General features: G+C 35.3%; 3 protein-coding genes across 3 annotated transcripts; 2 read left to right on the plus strand and 1 right to left on the minus strand.

Moving 5' to 3' along the window:
• The first annotated feature begins 1,436 nt into the window (after positions 1-1,436).
• On the plus strand, positions 1,437-7,571 carry LOC141843613 (protein CYCLOPS-like). Its single transcript, XM_074731662.1, has 13 exons — positions 1,437-1,556; positions 1,666-1,741; positions 1,843-2,145; positions 2,850-2,905; positions 3,489-3,611; positions 3,955-4,003; positions 4,117-4,169; positions 4,776-5,452; positions 6,253-6,299; positions 6,408-6,446; positions 6,708-6,769; positions 6,995-7,123; positions 7,356-7,571. The coding sequence occupies exons 3-13, from the start codon at positions 1,954-1,956 to the stop codon at positions 7,477-7,479; spliced, it is 1,551 nt and encodes a 516-aa protein (XP_074587763.1). The 5' UTR covers positions 1,437-1,556; positions 1,666-1,741; positions 1,843-1,953; the 3' UTR covers positions 7,480-7,571.
• Positions 7,572-11,525: 3,954 nt separating this feature from the next.
• Positions 11,526-15,190, minus strand: LOC141843052 (uncharacterized). Its single transcript, XM_074731068.1, has 6 exons — positions 15,071-15,190; positions 14,661-14,807; positions 13,426-13,562; positions 13,093-13,333; positions 12,055-12,191; positions 11,526-11,968 (listed from the first exon to the last, which is right to left on the minus strand). The coding sequence occupies exons 1-6, from the start codon at positions 15,183-15,185 to the stop codon at positions 11,741-11,743; spliced, it is 1,005 nt and encodes a 334-aa protein (XP_074587169.1). The 5' UTR covers positions 15,186-15,190; the 3' UTR covers positions 11,526-11,740.
• Positions 15,191-16,921: 1,731 nt separating this feature from the next.
• Positions 16,922-22,171, plus strand: LOC141842631 (putative clathrin assembly protein At5g57200). The gene is made up of 15 exons (XM_074730678.1): positions 16,922-17,002; positions 17,132-17,201; positions 17,365-17,462; positions 17,869-18,007; positions 18,116-18,246; positions 18,331-18,423; positions 18,552-18,602; positions 19,310-19,375; positions 19,465-19,530; positions 19,628-19,708; positions 20,088-20,168; positions 20,741-20,917; positions 21,010-21,085; positions 21,225-21,343; positions 21,423-22,171. Exons 1-15 carry the CDS (start codon positions 16,922-16,924, stop codon positions 21,816-21,818), a joined length of 1,725 nt encoding a protein of 574 aa, XP_074586779.1. The 3' UTR covers positions 21,819-22,171.
• Positions 22,172-22,179: the final 8 nt, after the last annotated feature.

Raw genomic sequence — 22,179 nt, forward strand, 5'->3', positions numbered from 1 at the left:
TACCGGAAAACCCATCGGGTGTTCTGAGTTTTGATTCTTCAATATACGGAAGCTTGTGGCACTTAAATCTCCTCCTGGCGATTGTTTTTTCCTATGGAAATGTTATTTTTTGTCAGCATGTTCCCTTTGAATTTACAACTACAAGTTCCATGTTTTTTATGGAGTTCATCAGAAACTGTTAGTGAAAATGGAAAGAAATTTGCATGGGGACGCCATTCAATCCAACAAAAACAAAGTTTCAAGAAATTTGCTTAAACATGTGATTGATCAAAACTCTCTCTGTTTCTCTGTTGTGAAAATGGAAACCATTACAAGATCCCAAATGGCGAGAAACCTTTGTAAACTCTACCGCAGGCAGGCAAAGCACTAGCCAATCGATGAGGTTGGTCAATGACCATCACTTTCATCACCTTGATTATAATAAGATGAATCTTCTGCCGCTGTGCTGATTGATCGAAGAGATGGACGGTGGCTGCTCTCGATGCTTAGTCTTCTCCTTGTCACTTGCTTTCTACCCCACGCAATAGCAAGCATGCTGATGCCGGCTTATGTTCCTTCAGTGGAATTCCTGCCAAGTCTATGGAGGAATATAAAAGTGATGGTTCGGTAAAAAGGCCTTCTTTGCCCACCTGCTCCATCTTTCTTTCACGGCTGAAGTCATGCAGATAGCCTGTTTGTCGTTAATCCCCTGAATATAATAGTAAATGTTTTGAGTCATTTTCATGCTCGTCTCACACTAAAAGTTAAAGTATTGCAGTTAATCTAGACCTTGTGTCCCATTTGATGATGATAGAACTATAAAATAGGAAATTTTACTAGTTCATTGTTTACTGTGCGTTTTCAAACCAAACCAGCTGGTAATCCTAGTTGATGAAGTTTCATTCTTGTGGAGGTATTTTCAGCAGGAGGAATATTTGTTAATAACCTTAATTTTTGGTCACTGAATCAAATTTTTAGGATGGTATCAATAACTAGGTTGTGAGTTTACAAAATATTTCAGTTTTCTGGATCTACTAAGAATTAGTCATTCACTTTTGCAGTTGACTTCTCACATGCTCCTGGCTTTTAATCTCTGATTGACTTATTCATGCACTAACAAATATAGCTTAACTTTTCAGTGACAGATAGCTTGAAAAAGTTAAAAACGCCTCAAATTTGATGGTCTTGCTAAAAGTCCATTGCTATCTGCCACTGAATTGATCATTTCTTGTTAATATAAAAAAGTTATGTTTCATTTTTACATGGCCATCAATCAGATTAAAATTTTTCAGCAGCATTTGACTTTCTTCCCATCAAGAAAAGGACAAGAACCTTACCCTGGAATATTTGCTAGATCTTTGTCCCAAGATTCCATTAGTTAGTCGCACTAGGCCCACCACTGACCAATTTATTATGGATAGTCAGACCTCTATTTCATTATCATTCTCAAAACTAGATTAATTAGCTAACTTCTGCTATCACCTGATGTCGGATGCATTTGATTCTTCTGCTTGAATTAACTTGTCGAAATCTAGTACTAGGGGATTTGACAGTAGAGGAGCTACTTAGGACTGCAGGTTCTTGTTTAGCCACTAGTTTTGATTCTTATGATGTTCAAGGTTTCTGGTCCTTGGTAACTGGAGACAGCCAAGTTTCTAACCAAATTCTGATTGTTGGATACTGTAGATAACTAACCAGCTGGTGTTGGATTTCAGTTGAGATTTCAAGAGGTGGAGATGAAGGATGCATGAGAAATTAAGGAGTGAGTACTTGATGGATATTAGCTTGGTTAAGTTTGTTACTGTAGGTTCTTTTGTTTTGCAGTTCCAAGTCTCTGAAAACTCTAATTTTTGGATGCTGCAGTTATAAAGCTGAGTTGGATTTGAGCTTGAATTTTAAGAAGTGAAAACAAGAGATTGAGAAGGGATATCTTCTGCTTAAATTTAAAAAGGTCAAACCACAAAGGGGGAATTCATGGAGATGGAGGGGAGAGGTTTTTCAGACTTGCTTAGGAGCTCAACTGAGGAGATGATTCTGAGTTCTTTTATTGAGAATCCAATTGGGAGCTGTACACCAAACATGGAGATGCTAGGATGCAGGACAACATTGCAGACCTGTAGAGGAGACAGCGAGGAGCTCTTCCACACTTGGCTGATGAATGGAGAGGTGGGAATAAAGCTTAAACCTGCTCAATTGTTCATGTTTACTGAGTTTATTTTTTGTTCTACTCTGATGATGGAAAAATAATTTTGCCTTTGACTTTGTAACCTAACTAACTTTTTTTAACAGTGGTAGTATTTAGCACACAAGGTGCATGCATGGCAATCCAATGGAGGATGGTTCATAATTAGATAGAACGTAGCTGATTGAAGTGTGGCCATAATCTTCCAAACAGTGATTCGATCACAATAGTGATCTGGAGTAAAAGTGGTATCTAACAGAGTAAAGACAAGAAAACATCATCCCCCAATTTAGCAACAAATTGTCATGAATCACCTGTATTAGGCTATTAGCACCCTGTTAAAACATTTAGTACTCACATGTTATGTATTATTGTAAGCCATCAGTGCATAACAAAATTAAAACCGATCAGTTGAATAGCATAACCAATAATTAATATCAATATGTGGATTTGTGTGATATTTTGTATTGCCTTGTCATGAATGGAGTCCATGAGAAATTGATCGCATTTCTCCACTGAGTAAGAACTCTCATATCCAGTCACCCATGGAATTTTTGTTGCTACTAGAGTCTCCTTCGTAAAGTTAACTTACAACATTGTCTGATTACTTTAGATGTCAGTCAAAGGTTTTAAGATGATTAATTTTGTCACTTACCTTGTAACACATGTTTGCTTGATCATTATCTAGATTCCTGGTTTCAGCTCAGCAAATGGTGCTAATCGTACTCGTCAACTTTCACGAAAGTAAGTTGATTCAAATATCCCTGGTTTCAACGTCTCATCTCATTATTTTCTGCAGCAATTTAATCTTAATTCTGAATTTAGTTGTTTAGGCCTTGAAAAATATTATTCCCAGGGAATTAATATCGGATTATTTGAAAATCATGTATGGGAAGCAATAGCAGAGAAAGAAATGCAGCTACAAAATCTGGGAATTTTACTAACATGGTGTGTTAGAAAGGCTATTAAATCTGTCTCTCACTATTTCTGTGGCATTTTCCTAGTTCCATTCATCTCAAAAAGTGAACTAATTTTCTGCTTTCAATCATGATTCAGCTATCTTAAGAATTTTTTTTTGCCATGTATAACATGTAAATCTTCTACATGTAGCTATATTATTATTTATTTTGAAATAATAAATTAGTTGTATGCTACACTTTCCCTTCTTTAAATTGTCATGAAGGGGTGCTAAGAAATGCTACAATTCTGAATTATTTGATGGCTAATCTTACTGAATGATATGAAAACATCAGTACACAATGTGAAAGAATTTGCTTGTTGACGTCCTTTCCTTTTCCAGTTAGCAAGTAACTTGTACTCCCTGCAGAATATCATCAGAGATCATTACTCTTGGAAACCAGCAAAACGGCACCGCACAGAAGACAAACACAGAGGATAAATGTTTGAGCATGATTAATGATCAGTCACCTGATGTCCAGGATACTATCAAGTGAGTAACACACAATGTTCTCAAAAAAGACTGCCAATCCTTGTTTGAAACAAAATGACAAAAAGTTTGAACCTTTGAGTTGATACATACATCTTCATGTTGCGTTGCTCTATCAAAACTAACAAAATGGATTTTTTTTAAAATCAATTTTGTGCTATTTCCTAATAGAATAAGCTTTTGAGGCACATATTTCATCAATGAAACCTTTAAGATTTACCCTTGCATTCTCTAATATTATTTCGCAAATACAAGATGCCATGCTAACACTTTTGAACTTATCTTCCACTGAATCATATGTTCATATTCATTCATTTTATGACTGATCCCTTGAATACTTGATTAGGAATGCTGCAGAGAAAAGCATCCAAGCTAGTGACTTGCTATTGGCCAAGGTCTGATTACAATTTAAAACATCTAAATTCAAACAATTTAAAGCCATTATTCTAAAGATTATCTTTTTCAATGTCACTGAAACTTATGTAAATGATGGTTAATTTTTATCCAGGCATGGTTTCACAGTTCCCAACCAATGACAAGAAGTCGGTCTTCAGAGCTACGGTAGGATATTTGATTCTTTATCTGACTTTGAAGCAATGATCCTTAGCAAGTGACCTTCATAGTTAATCTAATTTTATATCTTGCAAGTAGTTGGTTGTCTTTATACTCTTTTTTTTTGGTTCTTTGCTACTGGGAACTGGGAAGATGTTATATTTTGTCCATGCTCTAAAGTGATATTTCACTATAATCACATGAAACCTAGCAAATTTAAGAAATAGACTCAAACTCAAAAAGTGGTGAAAGAGATGAAAACATTTAGATGGATATGAGGGTTTATTAGGAAAGATAGAATCATGAATATTATGACTCTCGAGCAATTAGATATAGTGTCAATGAATCTTGAGAGAAAAAGGAGAAAATATGTTAACATGACACACATACATTTGAAGATTATCCAAATATTGTGATTAGGTAAGTTGGATGAATTAAGATAGTGATGAATAAGCATAACCTGCAAAGCAACATTAGTGGACTCCTATACAATTCCGAGGTATAAATGTTGCCTAGTAGAATAAAGCAATGTAGTCAACCTCCAAAATTTTGAGACTTCTGCTTCTTATTCTTGTGTGCATTGAATTCATCTTTTTCCCCTTTTTTTTCCTGCAGGAGGAGGTATGTTGCCATGCAAAATAGCCAGATGCAAGCTATTACAGAGTCTCGAGATAATACCACAATACTAGGGGTTGAAAAAGGGATGACAAAACTTTCAAATGAGTTTTGTGACGTTTCTGTGGTCGAAACTGGCACTCAAGTTCAAACATTTATGTCTCCCTCCAATTCAGCTACTTCTCCTTTTGATACTCCTCCAGTGGCAACAGCAGACCCAGTTTCTTCTGTAGTCAGCTTGCTCAAAGGCTCACTGGAAAAGAAAAGGCTTGCTAGACAATTTAATGTCAGTGAAAATCTCAAAGATACTTCCTTTGTGATTTCAAATAGTCAACCAGAAGTAAATCTCATCTGCAATCAAAACATCCAAAATGAGATCTACTGGTCAGCCAACAAATTTCATTTAGTATCATCTATTCAAGAGCAGAATTCAATGAACTCAAAGCTTGAGATATTGTTGGAGCCAAATACTGAAGAATTTGTTACTTCAGCAAACCAGTTCAGAACTGCTACAGTGTCTGAAGAACCATCACAGAGTGGATCATCAATGGCAGTTGCTGCCTTCACCATTGGCTTTGATGCAAGTGATGACCTTGCCAACTCTGCACAAACTAATTCCATTTGTGAGAGCTCCAGAAGGTCTATGGGAAATCAAAATTTGAATTGTAAAATTATAGGTATGTTTCCATTCTCTTAACTACGAGCTCCATAGGCTAGGGATGCGTTCTTATTAACTTGATTCTCTTTTTTGGCTCATTAACTTTGAATTTTTCATTTTGGTAGTCTACTTATGAAATTTGTCTCATTTGCCCTGATTTCTCAAAAACCCCTGGTGTTTTTCTTTTCTTTTATGGAGAGGTCAGATGCAAGGTATGAGATTGGCTTTCAACCAAATAATTATGGAGTTATATCTTTCATTTTGTCGAACCAACATGTAGATATAAAACCTCTCATCACGTGTTAAAAACCAAATTGATCTCTTTTCTAATAGCTCGAACTTTTAATAGTGGTTAGCCAATAAATTTCTGCATGTTAGATTTAAAGAATAGATGCATACCTCTAAGTCATGACGGGCATGGGGGCGCACTTTGAAGGTAAGAAGCTCTATGCCCATTGGTTTCCCATGAACAATGTCATGTTCATTGGTCCCACATAGACAAGTGTGGTGTTCCATTATATAAATATAAATTGGTTTATTTCTTAATATCTAGAGATTTGGCATAAATGATTAGCCAATTAATTTCAACAAAGATTTGACATAAATAGTTGGCCAATTAATTTCAACAAATATATTAATATATAGGGATTTCCTTCTCATCCTAAAAAAGAACACCAATAATATTGTATAAAATTTGTTAACTTCTAAATTGATTAGATTTTGAAGTTTTCTTTCAATGATAGACCTATGCATCTAGTAGATCTTATATTTTTGAGTGTGCAGTCTTTCTTTTCTCATTATTTGTATTCTTTATTGCAGAATATGGAGGAAACATGTTGCAAAACAATGTAAAGGATGAAACAAAGGTATGTTTTTCTTTTTAAAAATATTTTAAGGTCGTATCTTATTGTACTTCTCCCAATAAGTGAATTTTTTAAGATCATAACTTAATCACTTAGAATTTGATTTCTCAGAAAGGAAATTTGGTTCGGCTGCGATCAATCAATTCCTCAGTAATTTCAGGTATGGTTCGGCTAATTTCAATTTTTTCTTTTTCTTTTTTAAAAAAATTGAACTCATCTGCATCCTCAAATTTTGAGAATGTAGATAGGAGGTTTATCCATTTTAAGATGCATCTAACAATTTTGCATAGATGACCCCATTCTACAAAAACTTTGATATCTTAATTATACTTAAGTTGGTCCATCCTTTTAACCAATTCTAAATGCAATGATTTGGCTTTTTTTTTCTGTCTAATCATCTTCTCTAACTAGATAATTTATGCAGCGGACAAAGGTGATCCTACAAAGAAGCGCAGGATCGAGCGCTCAAGAAAGTATGTTGCCAATTACTTGAACTTGTAATCATACTCAGTTTTCAACAATTAGTGAAATTTAGGTTATAATTTACTAGAACAAAGCCCTGAAGTTCCAAATGTCTTCAAGTACCACACATCAAGCAGACACATAATATATTCATCTGTTTGCAACTACTGTGGTTAGCATGTCAGTGTTTTACCAGAAGTTCTAATTTTGTGTAACTTGAATACTTCATCATTCAGAATGGCAGAGGCAAAGGAGAAAAGTTTGGCACCTGCATTGCCATCAGATATGCAAGCAGTTCTTAAGCGCTGTGAAACGCTTGAGAAGGAAGTACGGTCGCTGAAATTTAACCTCTCATTCATGAATAGGTATGTCAGCTTTCTTTCACTAGCATGGAAAAAAAAAACAAGGTAGCATGTGTTGATTTTGTTCTACTGCTGGCTCTCAATCAACTTGCATTACTGTTCTTCTCTGATTGCAATGAAGTCACTGTCACTTTGGCATTTTTGTTGTATTAATAAACTTGTTTTTGAATAGAATGCGAATTGCAACTTAATCCTTTGAACATTCTGCTCATTTTATTGTTACAATTATTTCCAGAAAAGATTCTGAGCAAACTAAACACATAGAAGAGCTTCAGAAAGAGAATGAAGAACTAAAAGACGAGAAGAGACGGCTTGTTGAAGAGATTGAAAGAATTTACCCTGAAACAGGCAGCTGGTGATCGATTCCTCCTGCAAGAACATTTCAGTAAATTAAGTCTCAAGACCTAAATCCACTGTTAAACTATGAAATCTGACAGACTTTACATGTTCAGTCTGTAACGCTCAGAATCAAAATTGTCTGGTCTTTTGAGATCAAACATCTATTTTGATTTGTTTGGTTGTTGACAATTAATTTTCATAAAATCTATTCCCAGTTTTGAATAGATTGAAAAGAACCAGAATTTACGTCACATTTAATAATTGTTATACTTCAACAAAGGTGGAATCTGTCATTTCAGTGGTCTCACACGATATGTCTCACGACGATCTATGAGGAGATAAATCGGAAAATTGCAGTTGACCACAATAGAAGAGAACATTGTTTCGGTTTCGTCGAGATTCAACCCATTTCAGTAACTCTATTCTATCATAACCAACTCAACTATTATTTGGCATAGATGCACAAAGGACCTCAATTGTGATAGAGAAATTAGCAAACCTGACGTTGAATTGTAATGCTGTTAGCTGTAACATGAGAACCCACATCCAAATAGACAGCCATGGTGACTTTTGATAAAAAAAACAAAAAATCATTCAGAAATCCAAAAAACTTTAAATTTGAAAATAAATTTTTTTTTAGGAGATCAGGCATGTAACTGCAAATTTAAAATAAAATAAAACTTTTTAAGATCATTGACAACTAAATTTAGAATACACAGTGATTGAGGACCTAAAATACTTAAAATTTTATTTTAAAAAATTGAATCCATTCAAAGGTCTATGTTCATTTAAAGTTTGCGAACAGTTTTAGCTAAAAATCATCAAATACTTTTGGTGTAAAATTCCAAGTTACATTTGATTTAAATATTTTCTACAAACACATATAAGGTTATAGAGTCACATTTATTATATTATTGTTATTCTACGTTAGATCTTGAACTTGGGATGAAACCGCACTTGGATTGATGAGCGACAAATGTACAAGCAAAAGATAACAAACATAAATAATAGTCTTACAATAAATACCAAAATATTTTGAAAAGTGAAATCTCCAACAACTACAATTTCGAAAGTGTTTTCAAAGAGGATAAGAACGAATCAGCTCAAATTTTGATGAGAATCGCATAACAAACAAAATTCGTACCAAGGCAATTCATGGACTTAATAATAGATTGACAGATTATTATGCAGAGGAAATTTATCCGGTAGATAGAGAATATAGATAGATAGATGCACACAGAAGTTTCAATTTAAGTTGACAAACGCTTTCCGGTGGAACATAATGTGTAACTTTTCAATCTTCATACGTAACTTGAAGATGAATCACCCCGATTCGCTGGGAGGCTTCTCCTTTGGATGCTTTGAGCCGTAATGGTCGACAAGTTGATTATGATTTGCAAGTTGCACCTGAAAGAACCCGCCAAATGTTTGAGAAGGCTGTTTCTTTTAGTGAGAAAAACAAGTAGATAAATGGAGGGTAAACAAAATTTGCTGCATTCAATCCAAATGGCATCAATGAGACAACACCAATCTAGCATTCGACCTGAGGGTAAAAAATTATTCTGTAGAAGAAACACAAGAGGTGATCTCATAGAAAATAATTTGTATTACACAAAATATGAAAAATGTAGAGAGCAAAATGATATCTAAAGCAGATGATTGCACCTTAACTATCAGTCAACTAATGCTGTGAGCGTAAGAGGATATATTAGCGTTTGCCACTAATATTGCCAAACTTGCAACCTCAAGCTTGATAGGAAAAATGTTATAATAGTTCCACACAAAAGATAGATAAGTAGCCACTATATCAGTTATATTCTTGAAATGGTGGCAATACTGCTGGTGTGTGACTTCTATTCTCGCTATTGTGTTCCATGCAAGTGAACAAACACCAATCTTTGTTTGTTGTTAATAAGTTTCATATGGAGATCAATTTGATAATTTTCTCAATTCAGATGGTGTATATTTTGCTATCTCTCTGTGGGTGTACCTCTCTATTTCTTTATACAAAACATAGGTTATATTATGTTTCTCTCTCTATATATACACACACAAATATCTGTGTGGATCAGTATATATAAAAGGCAATCCCTCTCTTGCTACGAGAATTGTATCAAATGAATAGCACCAGCTAAGAGAATTGTATCATTACACGCAGCCAGGTACCCTAAAACCTCGGAAGTCTGACATTGAAAGGATTTTCAACTGTGGATTGATACAGTTAAATAGCAAGTTATATGCTACAGTGATATAAGTTTGAAGATAATATAAAGAAAACAAACTCCTATGGGAGTGAAGTCAAGTCATTGTTCTAGTTTGATTATCTCCATTGACGATGTTTCATTATAATCATAACTGGTTATCCTTGTAAGCGCTGTAACTGAAAAAAAAATGCTTCACAATCAAATTATATAAATTTTGTCAACCAAGACATAGACCCTTATGTAAAATTAAGCTTAGTGATCGCAATTAGGTCTACACCTATCATCTACCAAGTAAAAAAGCTATCTCAGTGATTACCTCATGGCAGTGAAGATTCAAGAATTGTTGTTTAATTGTGTAGAAAGACAAAGCATAAACAAGTCAAAAAATAGTCATTGGGGAGCCTAGGAAAATGTTTCTGCACATGCAAGCCTATGCCAGCTACATTGGTTTAATTAAATGCATAACCACCTAGAGGAGTCTAGACTAACAGATATCCTGTCTTATTCTGAAAGGAATGTAAAATTCTACAAACATGATAGAAGTTAATATACAGCAAATTCATATTTTTCTGAAGTCCCGAAGATGCGGTTGAAGCATCCTCATACAAGGATGCATTATGAAATGTGGTTTTAAGAAATTCCTTTGCAATAGAAGATTTATCATTATCGAACTATGCTGATTTAGGAAATTGTATGATAATCAACCACAGAGGCAACACCACCAATAGAAACGCCAAGACCATAAATAACATACTTCATATTATAGCAATGAACGACAAGGAGCAAAAAGAGAATCCTAGCATCGCAGTGCAAGCTTAAACAAGAACAAGGAGGAATCAACCCATTCAAGGTAAAAAATTTCAGTTCCATCTGAAACGGATTGAGTTTCCATCGATAAGAAAATACAATTAAAGGAAACCCGTCTATGTTACACCGAAATGGTATCTAAAGATGATATTCTACTGACGACGTCATCAGGCCATATGAGAGGCAAAATTAATACATTATATTAATCTTTTAATATGATAATTGCACAGGATGATCTTTGGATCAATCAGAGTCCACAACAGTCAATGAAAGAGGGGAATTATCCCAACTTTTATCACGAAATAAAACGGAAAACGAGATTTTTGAACGAAGAAAACAAATATAAACAGCGATCTTGGAATCGAATCGAACTTCGCTCACAAGAGCCAGAAGGGGGAGGGAATAATTTAATCGGGAACCAACGGAATAAGGGATTTAGGGATCAGAGGATCGTAGGACCTTGCAGATGGGGCAGACGACCTTGAGACCGACCGCTCTCGCCTCGAGCTGCGAACCTTTCGGCTTCTGGTTCCTCTCCGCGTTCTTCCGCTGCGACTCGATCTTCTGCTTTCCCCTCGTCATCGCTCTCCTCTCCTCTCTCTCTCTCCTCCTCTCTCCTCCCTTCCCTTCCCTTCTTCCCTTCCCTCGATGCCAACTATCTCGAAGCTTCCGAATCGAAACGCGGTGCCCACATGCGAAGAAAAGGAACGGACCAAACACGCCGAGCCACCGATGGCTCCCATACTGATCGAACCATTTATAGGAACAGGATTGACCGTTGGATAAAGAGTAACAAAAAGTGAATACAGATAAACTCAGAGCAATTATCAAATCGATCCCTCAATAATAAGAAATATCCAAATCGTACTTCTATACCAGTAATTCTCAAAACTAGCTAACTAATGGTCTAGTGTATTTCTGGTCTGGCTTTATCAAGTATTAAGAAAGAAGTTTAGAAATGTGCTTACTAAGAGTTATCTACACCTATGCATTACCATAACTTATAATTCTATTATATATACTTGTTAACACAATTGCTCAATAAAGTTAATATATGGGAAAACTAGAAACAATCTTTTGATAACCGAAGCACTATTAGAGAACTTTACTAAGTACATTTCAACTAAGTATTCGATTAAGCCATTGCTATGCATTGGCAAAGTGCTAGAGAATACAACTTACAAGTCATTATAACGATTGTTTCAAACTAACACTCTGAAGACCACAAATTGTTACACAATATAAGTCTGTGCTCCAGGAAATTAGCAAATTAATCCGGCAAAGCAGTTCCCCTTTCCAAATTATTCTTGATCTCCAAAGTGTATTTCCCGAACGCCCTCTCAATCTTCTTATTGAAGTGCTCATTCCTGTCGTTGATCGAATCAATATCCTTCTCCTCGTGGAACTTCCGCCTCCTGCTGAATGAGTTGCGTTTTGCATCCCTTTCTTTAAGTTCTTTCACCATTCGATCAATATTTTCTTCGGGGGTCTTCGTCGTCTGCACAATTTATACAAGTGTTAAATCAAAATATAACAAAGATTTTACCAGCTCTGAGAGGTCTGGCGTGCATGCAGTGTTTATACCTTGCCGTACTGTAGACTAGAAGCCTCGCGATAGAACTCTGGATCTTCTTCCTTTGCTTTATTATATGCCTCCATATCACATTGAATGTTTTGTGTGCGCTTTTTGTGAGCATTATAAAGGGTTTTCTGATTAAAAACTGTTTCAAAGGATCATAGTCAATTAGCATATTGTCAGACATAAGCTAGAATAAGCTCTACTGAAGATTCATAATATCTAAAACATCTATATAGCCCCAGATACTACCTCCTAATAAATGTTAAAAGTACCTACAAAATTTAGAAATAGGACCATATTCTCTCATCTTTCTCTTCCATGTATATTTTGTTATTAGTCTCAAGAACGGAGTGCGAAGGGGAGCCTTGATACAACAGTAAAATTGCTGTCATATGACCTTGTAGTCACGGGTTCGAGTCGCAAAAACAATCTCTTGCAATGCAGGTTAAGACTGTGTACAATAGACCTAATATGATTCAACCCTTTCCCAGGATCCTACATTAGCGGGAGTTTTGTACACCAAACTGCCTTTTAGTCTCAAGAATGGAGTGCAGGATAAAGCATTTAGTATAGTGGTTTTTTTTTTCAATCATTAGTACTGGAAAGAGTCCAAGTGAAATATGACTAAAGGAAAGGGAATCAAACTAAATAATATAGGTTTGGTATTAAACAGGAATCAGACAAAGTTGAGGAAAAGGAATATTTGCTAGCATAACTTAATAGATCCAATGTATAGAATTGACCAAAGTCCAAGGCCTGATACTCTATTTCCTTAGAATACTGCAGTTATAATCAACACGCCTCTTTAATAAAGCAGGGAAGCTGGAAGAATATAGATATTTCACATAATTGTTTTCATAATTGGATGAGAATTTTAAAGGACTCCTAATGGAAGTAGAATTGCATAGGATAACAGATTCAATAAAAACTGTTTTAACTTTAGAACTTTGCAGAGATCAAAGCAGCTTTCCACGTATGCTAACATAAATTATGATACTCACATGGACATAAATGAATAATATATAAAAGCCTTCATATCTTACCATCCCAACCATGAGGTGCAGGATCTTTTTCCCACTTCTTATACTTTGCTTGAGCTGTCTCTTGCGTGTCGAGCATGTAAGCCTTTGACATATCCAAACCATTTGAATCAAGCAGCTTGCCAATCTTTTTCTTCCTTTCATCAAGCCATTTTTGTTTGGAGATGCCCCTTGTTTCTGTTGGAGCTTCCATCTTCTTCTTTTCAGCTACCATTGCCATCTGATTAGCCTTCCGCGCTTCATTCTGTAAATGTATCATTGTGATAAAATTAACTTAAAGATGCATTTCATATATATCAAGAATTACATCCAAAATGTACATGATGGTGGTATTACCATCTTTAACCTAAGCTCGAACAACTTCTTCTGCTTCTCAGTAAGATGTGGCTGACCTGATTCAGAATCAACATTGCCATCATTTTGTTCCACTTGATTTGCCCTTTCTTCTTCAACTGACACCTCTGTTTGTTTATCTAAAATAAATTCATTTTAATCAATAGTGTTGTAGAAAAAATGTCATAGATTAAGGAGAGGATATGTCAGTATAATTAATTAATTATGACTCAACACATGCCATGTAGCCAAACCCGATCATAACATGCATTAAAGCCCTGGGGGAAGTACACATAGAAAAATGCAATAATGGATCTAAGGGGAAATGGTATACCAGACACCAAAGCATAAAGTACACACTCAACATGACCCATTGAATTGTTTCAAAAACAACTTTCTAAAGTCAATGCAGACATATTTGTGGTTACATTAATCACAAGTGCTGGTAATTTGTGTGAAAGTTATTGAAATTGTAATGAACTCAATAACAGTAGGGTGGAGAGTTGACAATATATTCAGCTAAGTGATCACGCACTTAACTTTACCTTTATATACCATGACTGAAAAGAAGAGATCATCAGTAATTATTTTTCCCTAAAAATCAAGTTTTCTCGCCTCCAAGATCTTGCATGATAATGGGCTAATAACAGCTAGTTACCACTGTGTTTTCTCGCCTCTTCTGCAGAAGCTACTTTCCATTGCTCGTGATACTCTATACTGTGCACATAACAGAAACCAAAGTCTTTCATGTTCCATGATAATTGTCCTGAGTGAGCCATATTATAGCTAGCAGATCAAACCCCACATTGTCATCACAATATTTACCAACTTAGAGATTGAAAGAAGTTCTACCTTGTGTGATATTGAAGAGAATATTGTGATATATTAATGACCACGACAATAAAAACTAAAATCACAGATGGATTTGTAGTTTTAAGGACAGAACACATTCAATTTTGTATAGAATGATTCACTATGTTGATAGAATTAGGAAATAGCTAAGTCAAGAGTTTGTCATACATTAAATTTAAAGAACTAAAAAAAATAGACAAAATCATGAATGAGAAGCTTGGATAGTGGAGACGACACAGAGCAAGCATTAGACCAATCGTTCAAAACAATCAAAGCAAAGCACACAATTCTATCAGTTTTATCTAGTGAAAAAAAATAGAAATTCAATTACCAGCGAAAAAACATTTTAAAAAAATCCCTAGAAAGAGAAGAGAAAAAAATAGTACCTGATTCATTCCTCTCGATCTGAGCCTTTAAGTCAGCAATCCTCTTAAAGCAGTGCTCGCTGCACTCATGGTAGGGATTGGAAGCGTTTATGCAATCCGGGTGGAGAATTCTCTCCTCTGGCTCCTTTGAGCTGTCATTGGTCTCGTCTAAGACAAATCCAGCAAACAAAAAGCTATTAGTTCTTCTCATCAGGAGTAAAAAAATGACCAAGAAAATAAAGATCAGGATTTTTGAAGAAATATGAACTAAAAGTTCTATATTTCTCATTCTCCACGTCGATTAATCGACAAAACGGGAGAACAAAAACAGGGATCACATGAATCTTTGTATTTATTCTCGAACAACATCTATCACCAAAAAGGGGGAAATAGTTTTCCAGTACGGAGAAAAACAAATAGGAGCAACCTACCTTCTTCTACACGAGATTTGGATTCGGCGATTTTTTGGAAGCAATATTCGACGCACTCATGGTAAGGATTTGAGGAGTTGATGCAATCCGGATGCACACTTCTTCCCCTTTCCATCCCTCTCTTCTGACCTACTAGACCTAGCCTTCGAGAGGAGAAATAGCAGACAAATTGAGAGCGAAATACCCAAAATCCAACCGGTTTGAGACTACCGAAAATGAGAGAGAGGACTTCGAGTCCGAATTATAAAGATCGGAAGTCCTCAGAAGAAAAGGGATCGTGATAGAATAGTAATAAATTAATAAAAATGGTTATAAATTAAATTTGATTTGATTTAAAAGTTCAAATTAAGTCGAATAAATTAATTAATTTAAATTTAATTTTAAAATTTTTTATTTGATCAAATTGAATAAATCAAATTAATTAAAATAAAAAAATAATTTATAAATTATAAAAAAAAAGGGCTTGTGATGGCTAGACGACGGGTGTCCACGGTGAAGCTAACTTAGATGTTTTAAAATTTATTTATTAAATTTTTTTATCAAACTTAAAAATTTTAATTATAAATTTTGCTGCGCTTATAATGTAATTAAAATATTATTTTAATAAACATGATTTAATTTTTAATATTCTGAAAATTAAATGTATTAAAAATATATATATATAGATTACTAATAAATATGTAAAATAATATATTATAACTGAAATTTGATCATCAACTCATATGTGTGAGCGATTTTATACTGAATGAAAAAAATAAAAAAATATATGAAAAAAAGGATATATGTTAATGTAAATTATAGGATTTTTCGTTAACAGGAATAATTAATTATGAGAGTATAAATTAAAGGAAATCAGGCTTAACAAAATTTAAAAATAAAAAAGTTACAAAATACAATAGAAATAGAAAAATTAAAATAGAGGATACACAGAAAAAATATCTGAAATTATCATTATTATTATTTTGATAATTTAGATATCATAATCCTATTAATTCAAGAGGTGATGGATCCCATAAAAAATTTTTATTGACTACTAAAATAAATCTAAAAATAATATATCATAATTGAGATTTTAACCGTAAATATGTAAATTAATCACTAAGTACCTTACCACTATACTAATATGAAACTATTGAAATAGAGAGACGAAGCTTTTGAAGGTTAAATATTAAAGGTCAATAATTCATTAACATGGTGTAAATAAATATTATCAATTTAATCCTAGACGGTACAATTTTATATTCCATCTGTCAAATAAATTAAAAAAAAAATCACAAAAAAGAAGTTTATATCAATGCGATCTCAAAAAAGAATCTATTATATTATGCAATCTTATTAATTTATTTTCATAATTTAAATTTATGATCTTTAAATCACACGAAAATTAAAGTTCCCCTTGAATGCATATTGAAAAAATTACTTTGTTTCCACTTTCTCAAATTCATTTAATGGATTTAAAAAAAAAAGAAAGTGAGAGTGAGTGGAAAGCACGTGACTCGCGGGCGATCACTCATCGTCCTGGAATGAATCTATTTTCTAAACTGCGCCTATTTTTGTTAATTGTACGCTGCTGTGACCTTGTGGTCCGGGAAAACAGGGCTCATGGAGCACAAAAATGCGGTAGGATGGGGTGAGCATATCAACTCGAATCCTCGTTATAGAAAACCCGAGCGCGAGTTTGGAGGAGAGAGAAGAGGAAGAAGGGGAAGCCGGAGGTGGCGGGTTGGTGAGAGGGCTCGCGTTTGCGACTCGGTAAGCGATCGCCTCTCGTTCTCTCTCTTCCTCCTTTAGGGATAGGAACGGTGAGGTTAGCGGGGGAAGGAGAAATCGATCGAGGCCAGGACGGGGTGGATGGGGACATGGCGGAAGGCCTACGGAGCCCTCAAGGATTCTACCAAAGTTGGTCTCGCGAAGGTCAATAGCGAATTCAAGGTCTGTGATTCATTCCTTCAATGGAAAGTTTAAATCTTTATCTTAACGCGATGTATCTTAAGATTGGTCGGAATGTAGACTGTCTAATTTTTGTTTGTTGTATTTCTTCCTTCGTTGATTTGGTGCAAGGACTTGGATATTGCTATCGTCAAAGCAACAAACCATGTAGAATGCCCCCCGAAGGAGCGACACGTGCGGAGTGAGTGGTTCTTTTTCTGTTTGATCGGCATTTGTACTTTGCTGTCGATTTGTTATGCCATTGAAGCTTCATTCACTTATTTAAAACTTCAATTCGTCCGACGCCCTTCATGTGGAGATTTGCATCAGGACCTTAAAAGTTGAAGCTAATATTTTTGTTTCAGCGATTTTTGCTGCTACCTCGGTGGTTCGCCCGCGAGCCGATGTAGCTTACTGCATCTATGCGCTAGGCAGAAGGCTGTCCAAGACCCGTAATTGGACGGTATGTGAAATCCAGATTCTCTAAAGCATGTTATTGTGACTTGCGAGTTTTGTCTTTGTTGAATCAATTGCTTTTGTTCTTCGTCTTACATTTTAGCTGTCGTTTTCAATGGAGTTTGTTTCAGTGGCTGTAATGGCATGTAAGAAAGCACATTATACAACTTGCTTTGCGAAAAAATAGATTGTAGAATAGTATGATTCTAAAAACACAAACATAAGAAGCAGTATGATACTTGATTTGTCTGAGTACTAGGCTTCTAGTTATCCTTTTGATGCTCTTTCTTTCTGATCATATACTGAAGCATCAGGAATTTGTTTTGGGTGCTTTACATGTTGGCCTCTTTTAAGTTTCACAGATGTTTATATGTAACTTGAAAGTGATCTTTAGTCTTGATGAAAATTTACAGGTTGCAATGAAAACATTGATAGTAATTCACAGGACAATGAGGGAAGGTGATCCTACATTTCGAGAGGAGCTATTAAGCTATTCTCGTCGAGGCAGTATTCTTCAGATATCCAACTTTAAGGATGATTCATGTCCTTTGGGTTTGTTTCCTTTTCAATTCTAATAAAATTTAATCTCACCTTTTTTGTTATATATACAGTTATGAGGAGAAAGTACATGCATACTATTTAATTTTCTCATTCCTGTAGCTTGGGATTGCTCTGCATGGGTACGAACATATGCAAACTACCTAGAAGAGCGACTTGAATGTTTTAGGATCTTAAAATATGATATTGAATCAGAACGTGTAATGAAGACCCCACAGCAGCAGTCCGTTAAGGTAGACCCACTCTTGTATTTATTGCATATGTTTGCTAACATATAGAAATCAAAACATTATTTTTCGTTTCATCTTTGTTTGCAGGGACATAGTCGAACTAGAACTTTATGTTGCCCTGATCTGTTAGAACAGTTGCCTGCCTTACAACAACTTCTCTTCCGTCTTATTAATTGCCAGGTAAAGCATCTGCCAATATTAATCTTCATATGCAACCGGAATATTTTGGAAAAAATAATTGGACCATGTTTCTTTCTTTTTACACCATTTTTTTGTTCCCTACTTACACGATCTGGTTGAATTTGTAGCCTGAAGGAGCTGCATGTGGAAATTTGCTCGTTCAATATGCATTGGCTCTGGTACAATTTAAATTGTGGTCTGCCTGTCTTCATGCTAATACCCTGGAGAAGCTAAACTTTCCTTTTCATGTATTTTTGTATAATTCCATGTGTACTTGTTTCTACTGTTTGGTGTTTTAAGTCTTGTTCTCTTGTGCTACTTTTTGCTGGTCCTTATTCATTTTGTCATTAATCAACTTCAACTTCCTTTGTGATATATATAGTACTTCTATCGTTATTTGTGAATTGTGATACCTAGGTTTCAGAATAATGTAGAGGAATTGAGGTTAGCAATGTGGATTTCTTACTTCCAAGTGAAGTCTTTCTTCTTTCTGACAAGGAAAATAAAACAGGTTATAGTTGATATTGGTTATGAGCATTTTTCCTTTGTGCTGTCCAACAAAGTCGACATGCCCGTCCCTATTGAAGTTACATACTGCTATATGCTAATCCATTGAAGCTACATATACTTGCTAGTTGCTTCCATTAGCAAAGAATTCCTTTTCTAAACCATGATCCTCAATTTTCTCTTACATTTGGATTATTACTTGTACTATTTGTGGGTGATGTGTGCCGATACTTTTAGAAGAACTAACAAAAGTAGATACTCATTTTATGTCATGAAGAAATAATTAATGTGAGTCAATTTTGGTAAATTTCTTATAGAAAAATCTAATAGTTCCTGCATATTAACATGAAGCTCACGATTTTCCTGTTTTATCTTTTAGGTTCTAAAAGAGAGCTTTAAAATATATTGTTCAATAAATGATGGCATCATCAACCTCGTAGATATGGTAATTCAATGCTTACATATATATTTAACATATCGTAACTAAAAGAGGAATAATTCCTTGAAATGAGTTTATAATTATTTCTTATGCAGTTCTTTGAGATGTCAAAATATGATGCCATCAAAGCACTTGATATTTATAAGAGAGCTGGACAGCAGGTAGTAGTGTCCTTAGTTCACAATCAACAATTTATATCAAAATATTCTTTAGAAAAGATTAATGCACAGTTGGATTGTTTTCTGAAATCTCATATAGGCCGATGCTCTTTCCGAGTTCTACGAATTCTGCAAACATTTGGAGCTTGCGAGGAACTTTCAGTTCCCCACTTTGAGACAGGTCTCATATCAATCTTTCTTGGTGATACCTGTGATTTCTTACCAACTAAACTAACCATAAGGTTGAAGTCGCAATTTTATTTCACTAGTTTTAATCCCCATGATATGTTGGATTTTAGCATTTCTTAAGGAGAGAGGATTTTACTTTTTGATATCTTGACCATGAAGGGTATTTCAGAGAAAATGACTGCATCTCATTGCAGCAGATATCTTAAATTTTACTAAACGCGCTTTCAAAATTAATGACGACTACTTGAACAATAGTACCAAAAATAGTGCTCATTTTCATGTTTAGAAGGTTCATTTGATCTTGGCTGATTATTATACTACTTTTGCTGCAAAGTTGATCTCCTACTGACAGTCTGTAATCTATATTCTAGCCACCCCCTTCATTCCTTGCTACAATGGAAGAATATATCAGAGAAGCACCTGGGGTTGGGTCTGTTTCAAGTAAGAAACTGGTGAGTCATTATTTTAAATAGGTTATTTTTGATCTTAATGTTTTTTTCCCCATAGATTTCTAGTAGCTCAATCAGTTCTAAGTTACTAATTCTATATTTTTCTTGAATTTTATATCTTGTAGATAAAGTACCTTTCATTGTTATATCCACAAAACTCATGAATCATTGAAAGAAACATACTTAAATTTAGAAGTCTAAGGCTCCATCAGAAATCATGGAAAAGTGCACACTTGAATTATCAAGCTTTAGCCTTGCTACCACATTATTGTTCGCTGTGAAGCATGAACAATTTAAGTGGAAGGGCCATCCAACTTCACTACTTCAGTTGATGTTTCCAAGTTTGGATGTTTACATGTCAAGTTGTTTGTATCCAACAACTTCTCAAGATCAATATCCTTGAAAACAATTCTTTTTAAAATCTCGACAACATGTTATTCGTCCATTCACATCCTAGTTTACATGTCTTGGAAATCTTATGAACCATAATTTTAACTATTCAAGTTTGTTTTTCACAAACTTGTCCCCCTGTAAACAATAATACACCATATATATGGCTCCTAATATCGAACTAGGAATATGAAGAGAAGAACCTGCTAACTTACAATCAAGAAGAAGCTGCTCCCGTGGAAGAAAAACTAGCTGAAGAAGAAAAGGAAGAGCCACCTGCAGCGGAGCAACCACCACCCGAACCCGAACCTGAACCTTTAGCAGAAGTTGAACCTCCACCTGCTACCACCGCAGACTTACTGGTAATTTCTGTGCATCCTTCTACATGATCTTTTTCACCCCATAATAAAGCTACACTAAGAGAAACACAACCATCTCTTCTCTCATAATTTAGGGCTTGGATGAAATAAATCCTGCTGCTGCTGAACTTGAGGAGAGCAATGCATTGGCTCTTGCCATAATTTCTCCAGGTGAGGATTGCATCTCTACTTTGCATAGTTGGCATCATACTCTACATGCAAAGAACTACTAAATTCACTGTAATATTTCTGTATTGAAAACATACTTGTGTTGCAAATCACTATTATAAATCATTTCTTACTTTTACAGGTGATGCTGCGAAGGGTCCATCAACCATTGACTTGTTTGCAACTGATTCTTCTGGATGGGAGTTGGCATTGGTCACTACCCCAAGCACCGGCACCAGCCAAATGGTTGAAAGTAAACTGGTAAATTTTGTGATCTAATGCCATCACAATCTACTTATCGCTCACCTTCACAATTCAAACAGTTGATTTGGTTGTTCAGGCTGGTGGTTTCGACAAACTCTTGCTTGACAGCCTCTATGAAGACTCAGCCAGGAGACAGCAGATCGCCACAGCATGCAACGGTGGCAGTATGGATGCCGATCCCTTTCACTACAGAGACCCCTTTGCTATGTCAAATGGCATTGCGCCACCACCAAATGTGCAGATGGCAATGATGGCTCAGCAGCAGCAGCAATTCTACTATCAACAGCAACTGCAACAGCAACAATACCCAATGTATCATCAGCAGCAATATTATCACCAACAACTGCCGCAGCAAACGATGATGGTGCCTTACCAACCTCAACAGCAGATGGGCTCAGCCAATCCTTTTGGTGATCCAGTTGGTGGCTTCTCAGCTGCTCCAGCTTCACATGGCAATCAACATTTTCTCTGAAATGTGCCATTCGTTTCTTTGTTAACCTTCCTATATATTCATGGTTGCATAGTTTTTATAGCGATTTATGCAGCCAATTCATTGTGTCTCATTTAAAGGGTGTAGTTCCACAGGCAATCAAAATTTTCGGAGGTTATTAACTTCAATTTTCTTCCTTAATGTGCATGATCGCATCATTTTTAAGGTGGCAATACGAATTTTGATTGATTCAGCACTTAAACTAGGCCGATTGTTTCCACAGTCAATTATTTTTGTGAAACAAACGTAGCGATGACATTGGTCAACCAAAATGTTTTTGTTCATGTACCCTTTTCTCCAGTTATTCATGCTTACTGGCCTCTGGTACGATGCATCCTCTCGT

This window comes from Curcuma longa, chromosome 12 (assembly GCF_044706935.1).
Source record: "Curcuma longa cultivar G26 ecotype Majalengka, Jawa Barat chromosome 12, ITB_CL_G26_1.1, whole genome shotgun sequence".
Classification (NCBI taxonomy): Eukaryota; Viridiplantae; Streptophyta; class Magnoliopsida; order Zingiberales; family Zingiberaceae; genus Curcuma; species Curcuma longa.

Coding starts and splice junctions, on each gene's coding strand:
- LOC141843613 (XM_074731662.1), top strand. CDS start 1,954: ATGGAGATGGAGGGGAGAGGTTTTTCAGACTTGCTTAGGAGCTCAACT. Junction 5,453..6,252: donor TTTGAATTGTAAAATTATAG/GTATGTTTCCAT, acceptor TCTTTATTGCAG/AATATGGAGGAAACATGTTG. Junction 6,447..6,707: donor TGCGATCAATCAATTCCTCA/GTAATTTCAGGT, acceptor TTCTCTAACTAG/ATAATTTATGCAGCGGACAA.
- LOC141843052 (XM_074731068.1), bottom strand. CDS start 15,185: ATGGAAAGGGGAAGAAGTGTGCATCCGGATTGCATCAACTCCTCAAAT. Junction 14,808..15,070: donor CAAATCTCGTGTAGAAGAAG/GTAGGTTGCTCC, acceptor GATTTGTCTTAG/ACGAGACCAATGACAGCTCA. Junction 13,563..14,660: donor GATCGAGAGGAATGAATCAG/GTACTATTTTTT, acceptor AATTTATTTTAG/ATAAACAAACAGAGGTGTCA.
- LOC141842631 (XM_074730678.1), top strand. CDS start 16,922: ATGGGGACATGGCGGAAGGCCTACGGAGCCCTCAAGGATTCTACCAAA. Junction 18,008..18,115: donor GGATGATTCATGTCCTTTGG/GTTTGTTTCCTT, acceptor TCATTCCTGTAG/CTTGGGATTGCTCTGCATGG. Junction 19,709..20,087: donor AGTTCCCCACTTTGAGACAG/GTCTCATATCAA, acceptor TCTATATTCTAG/CCACCCCCTTCATTCCTTGC.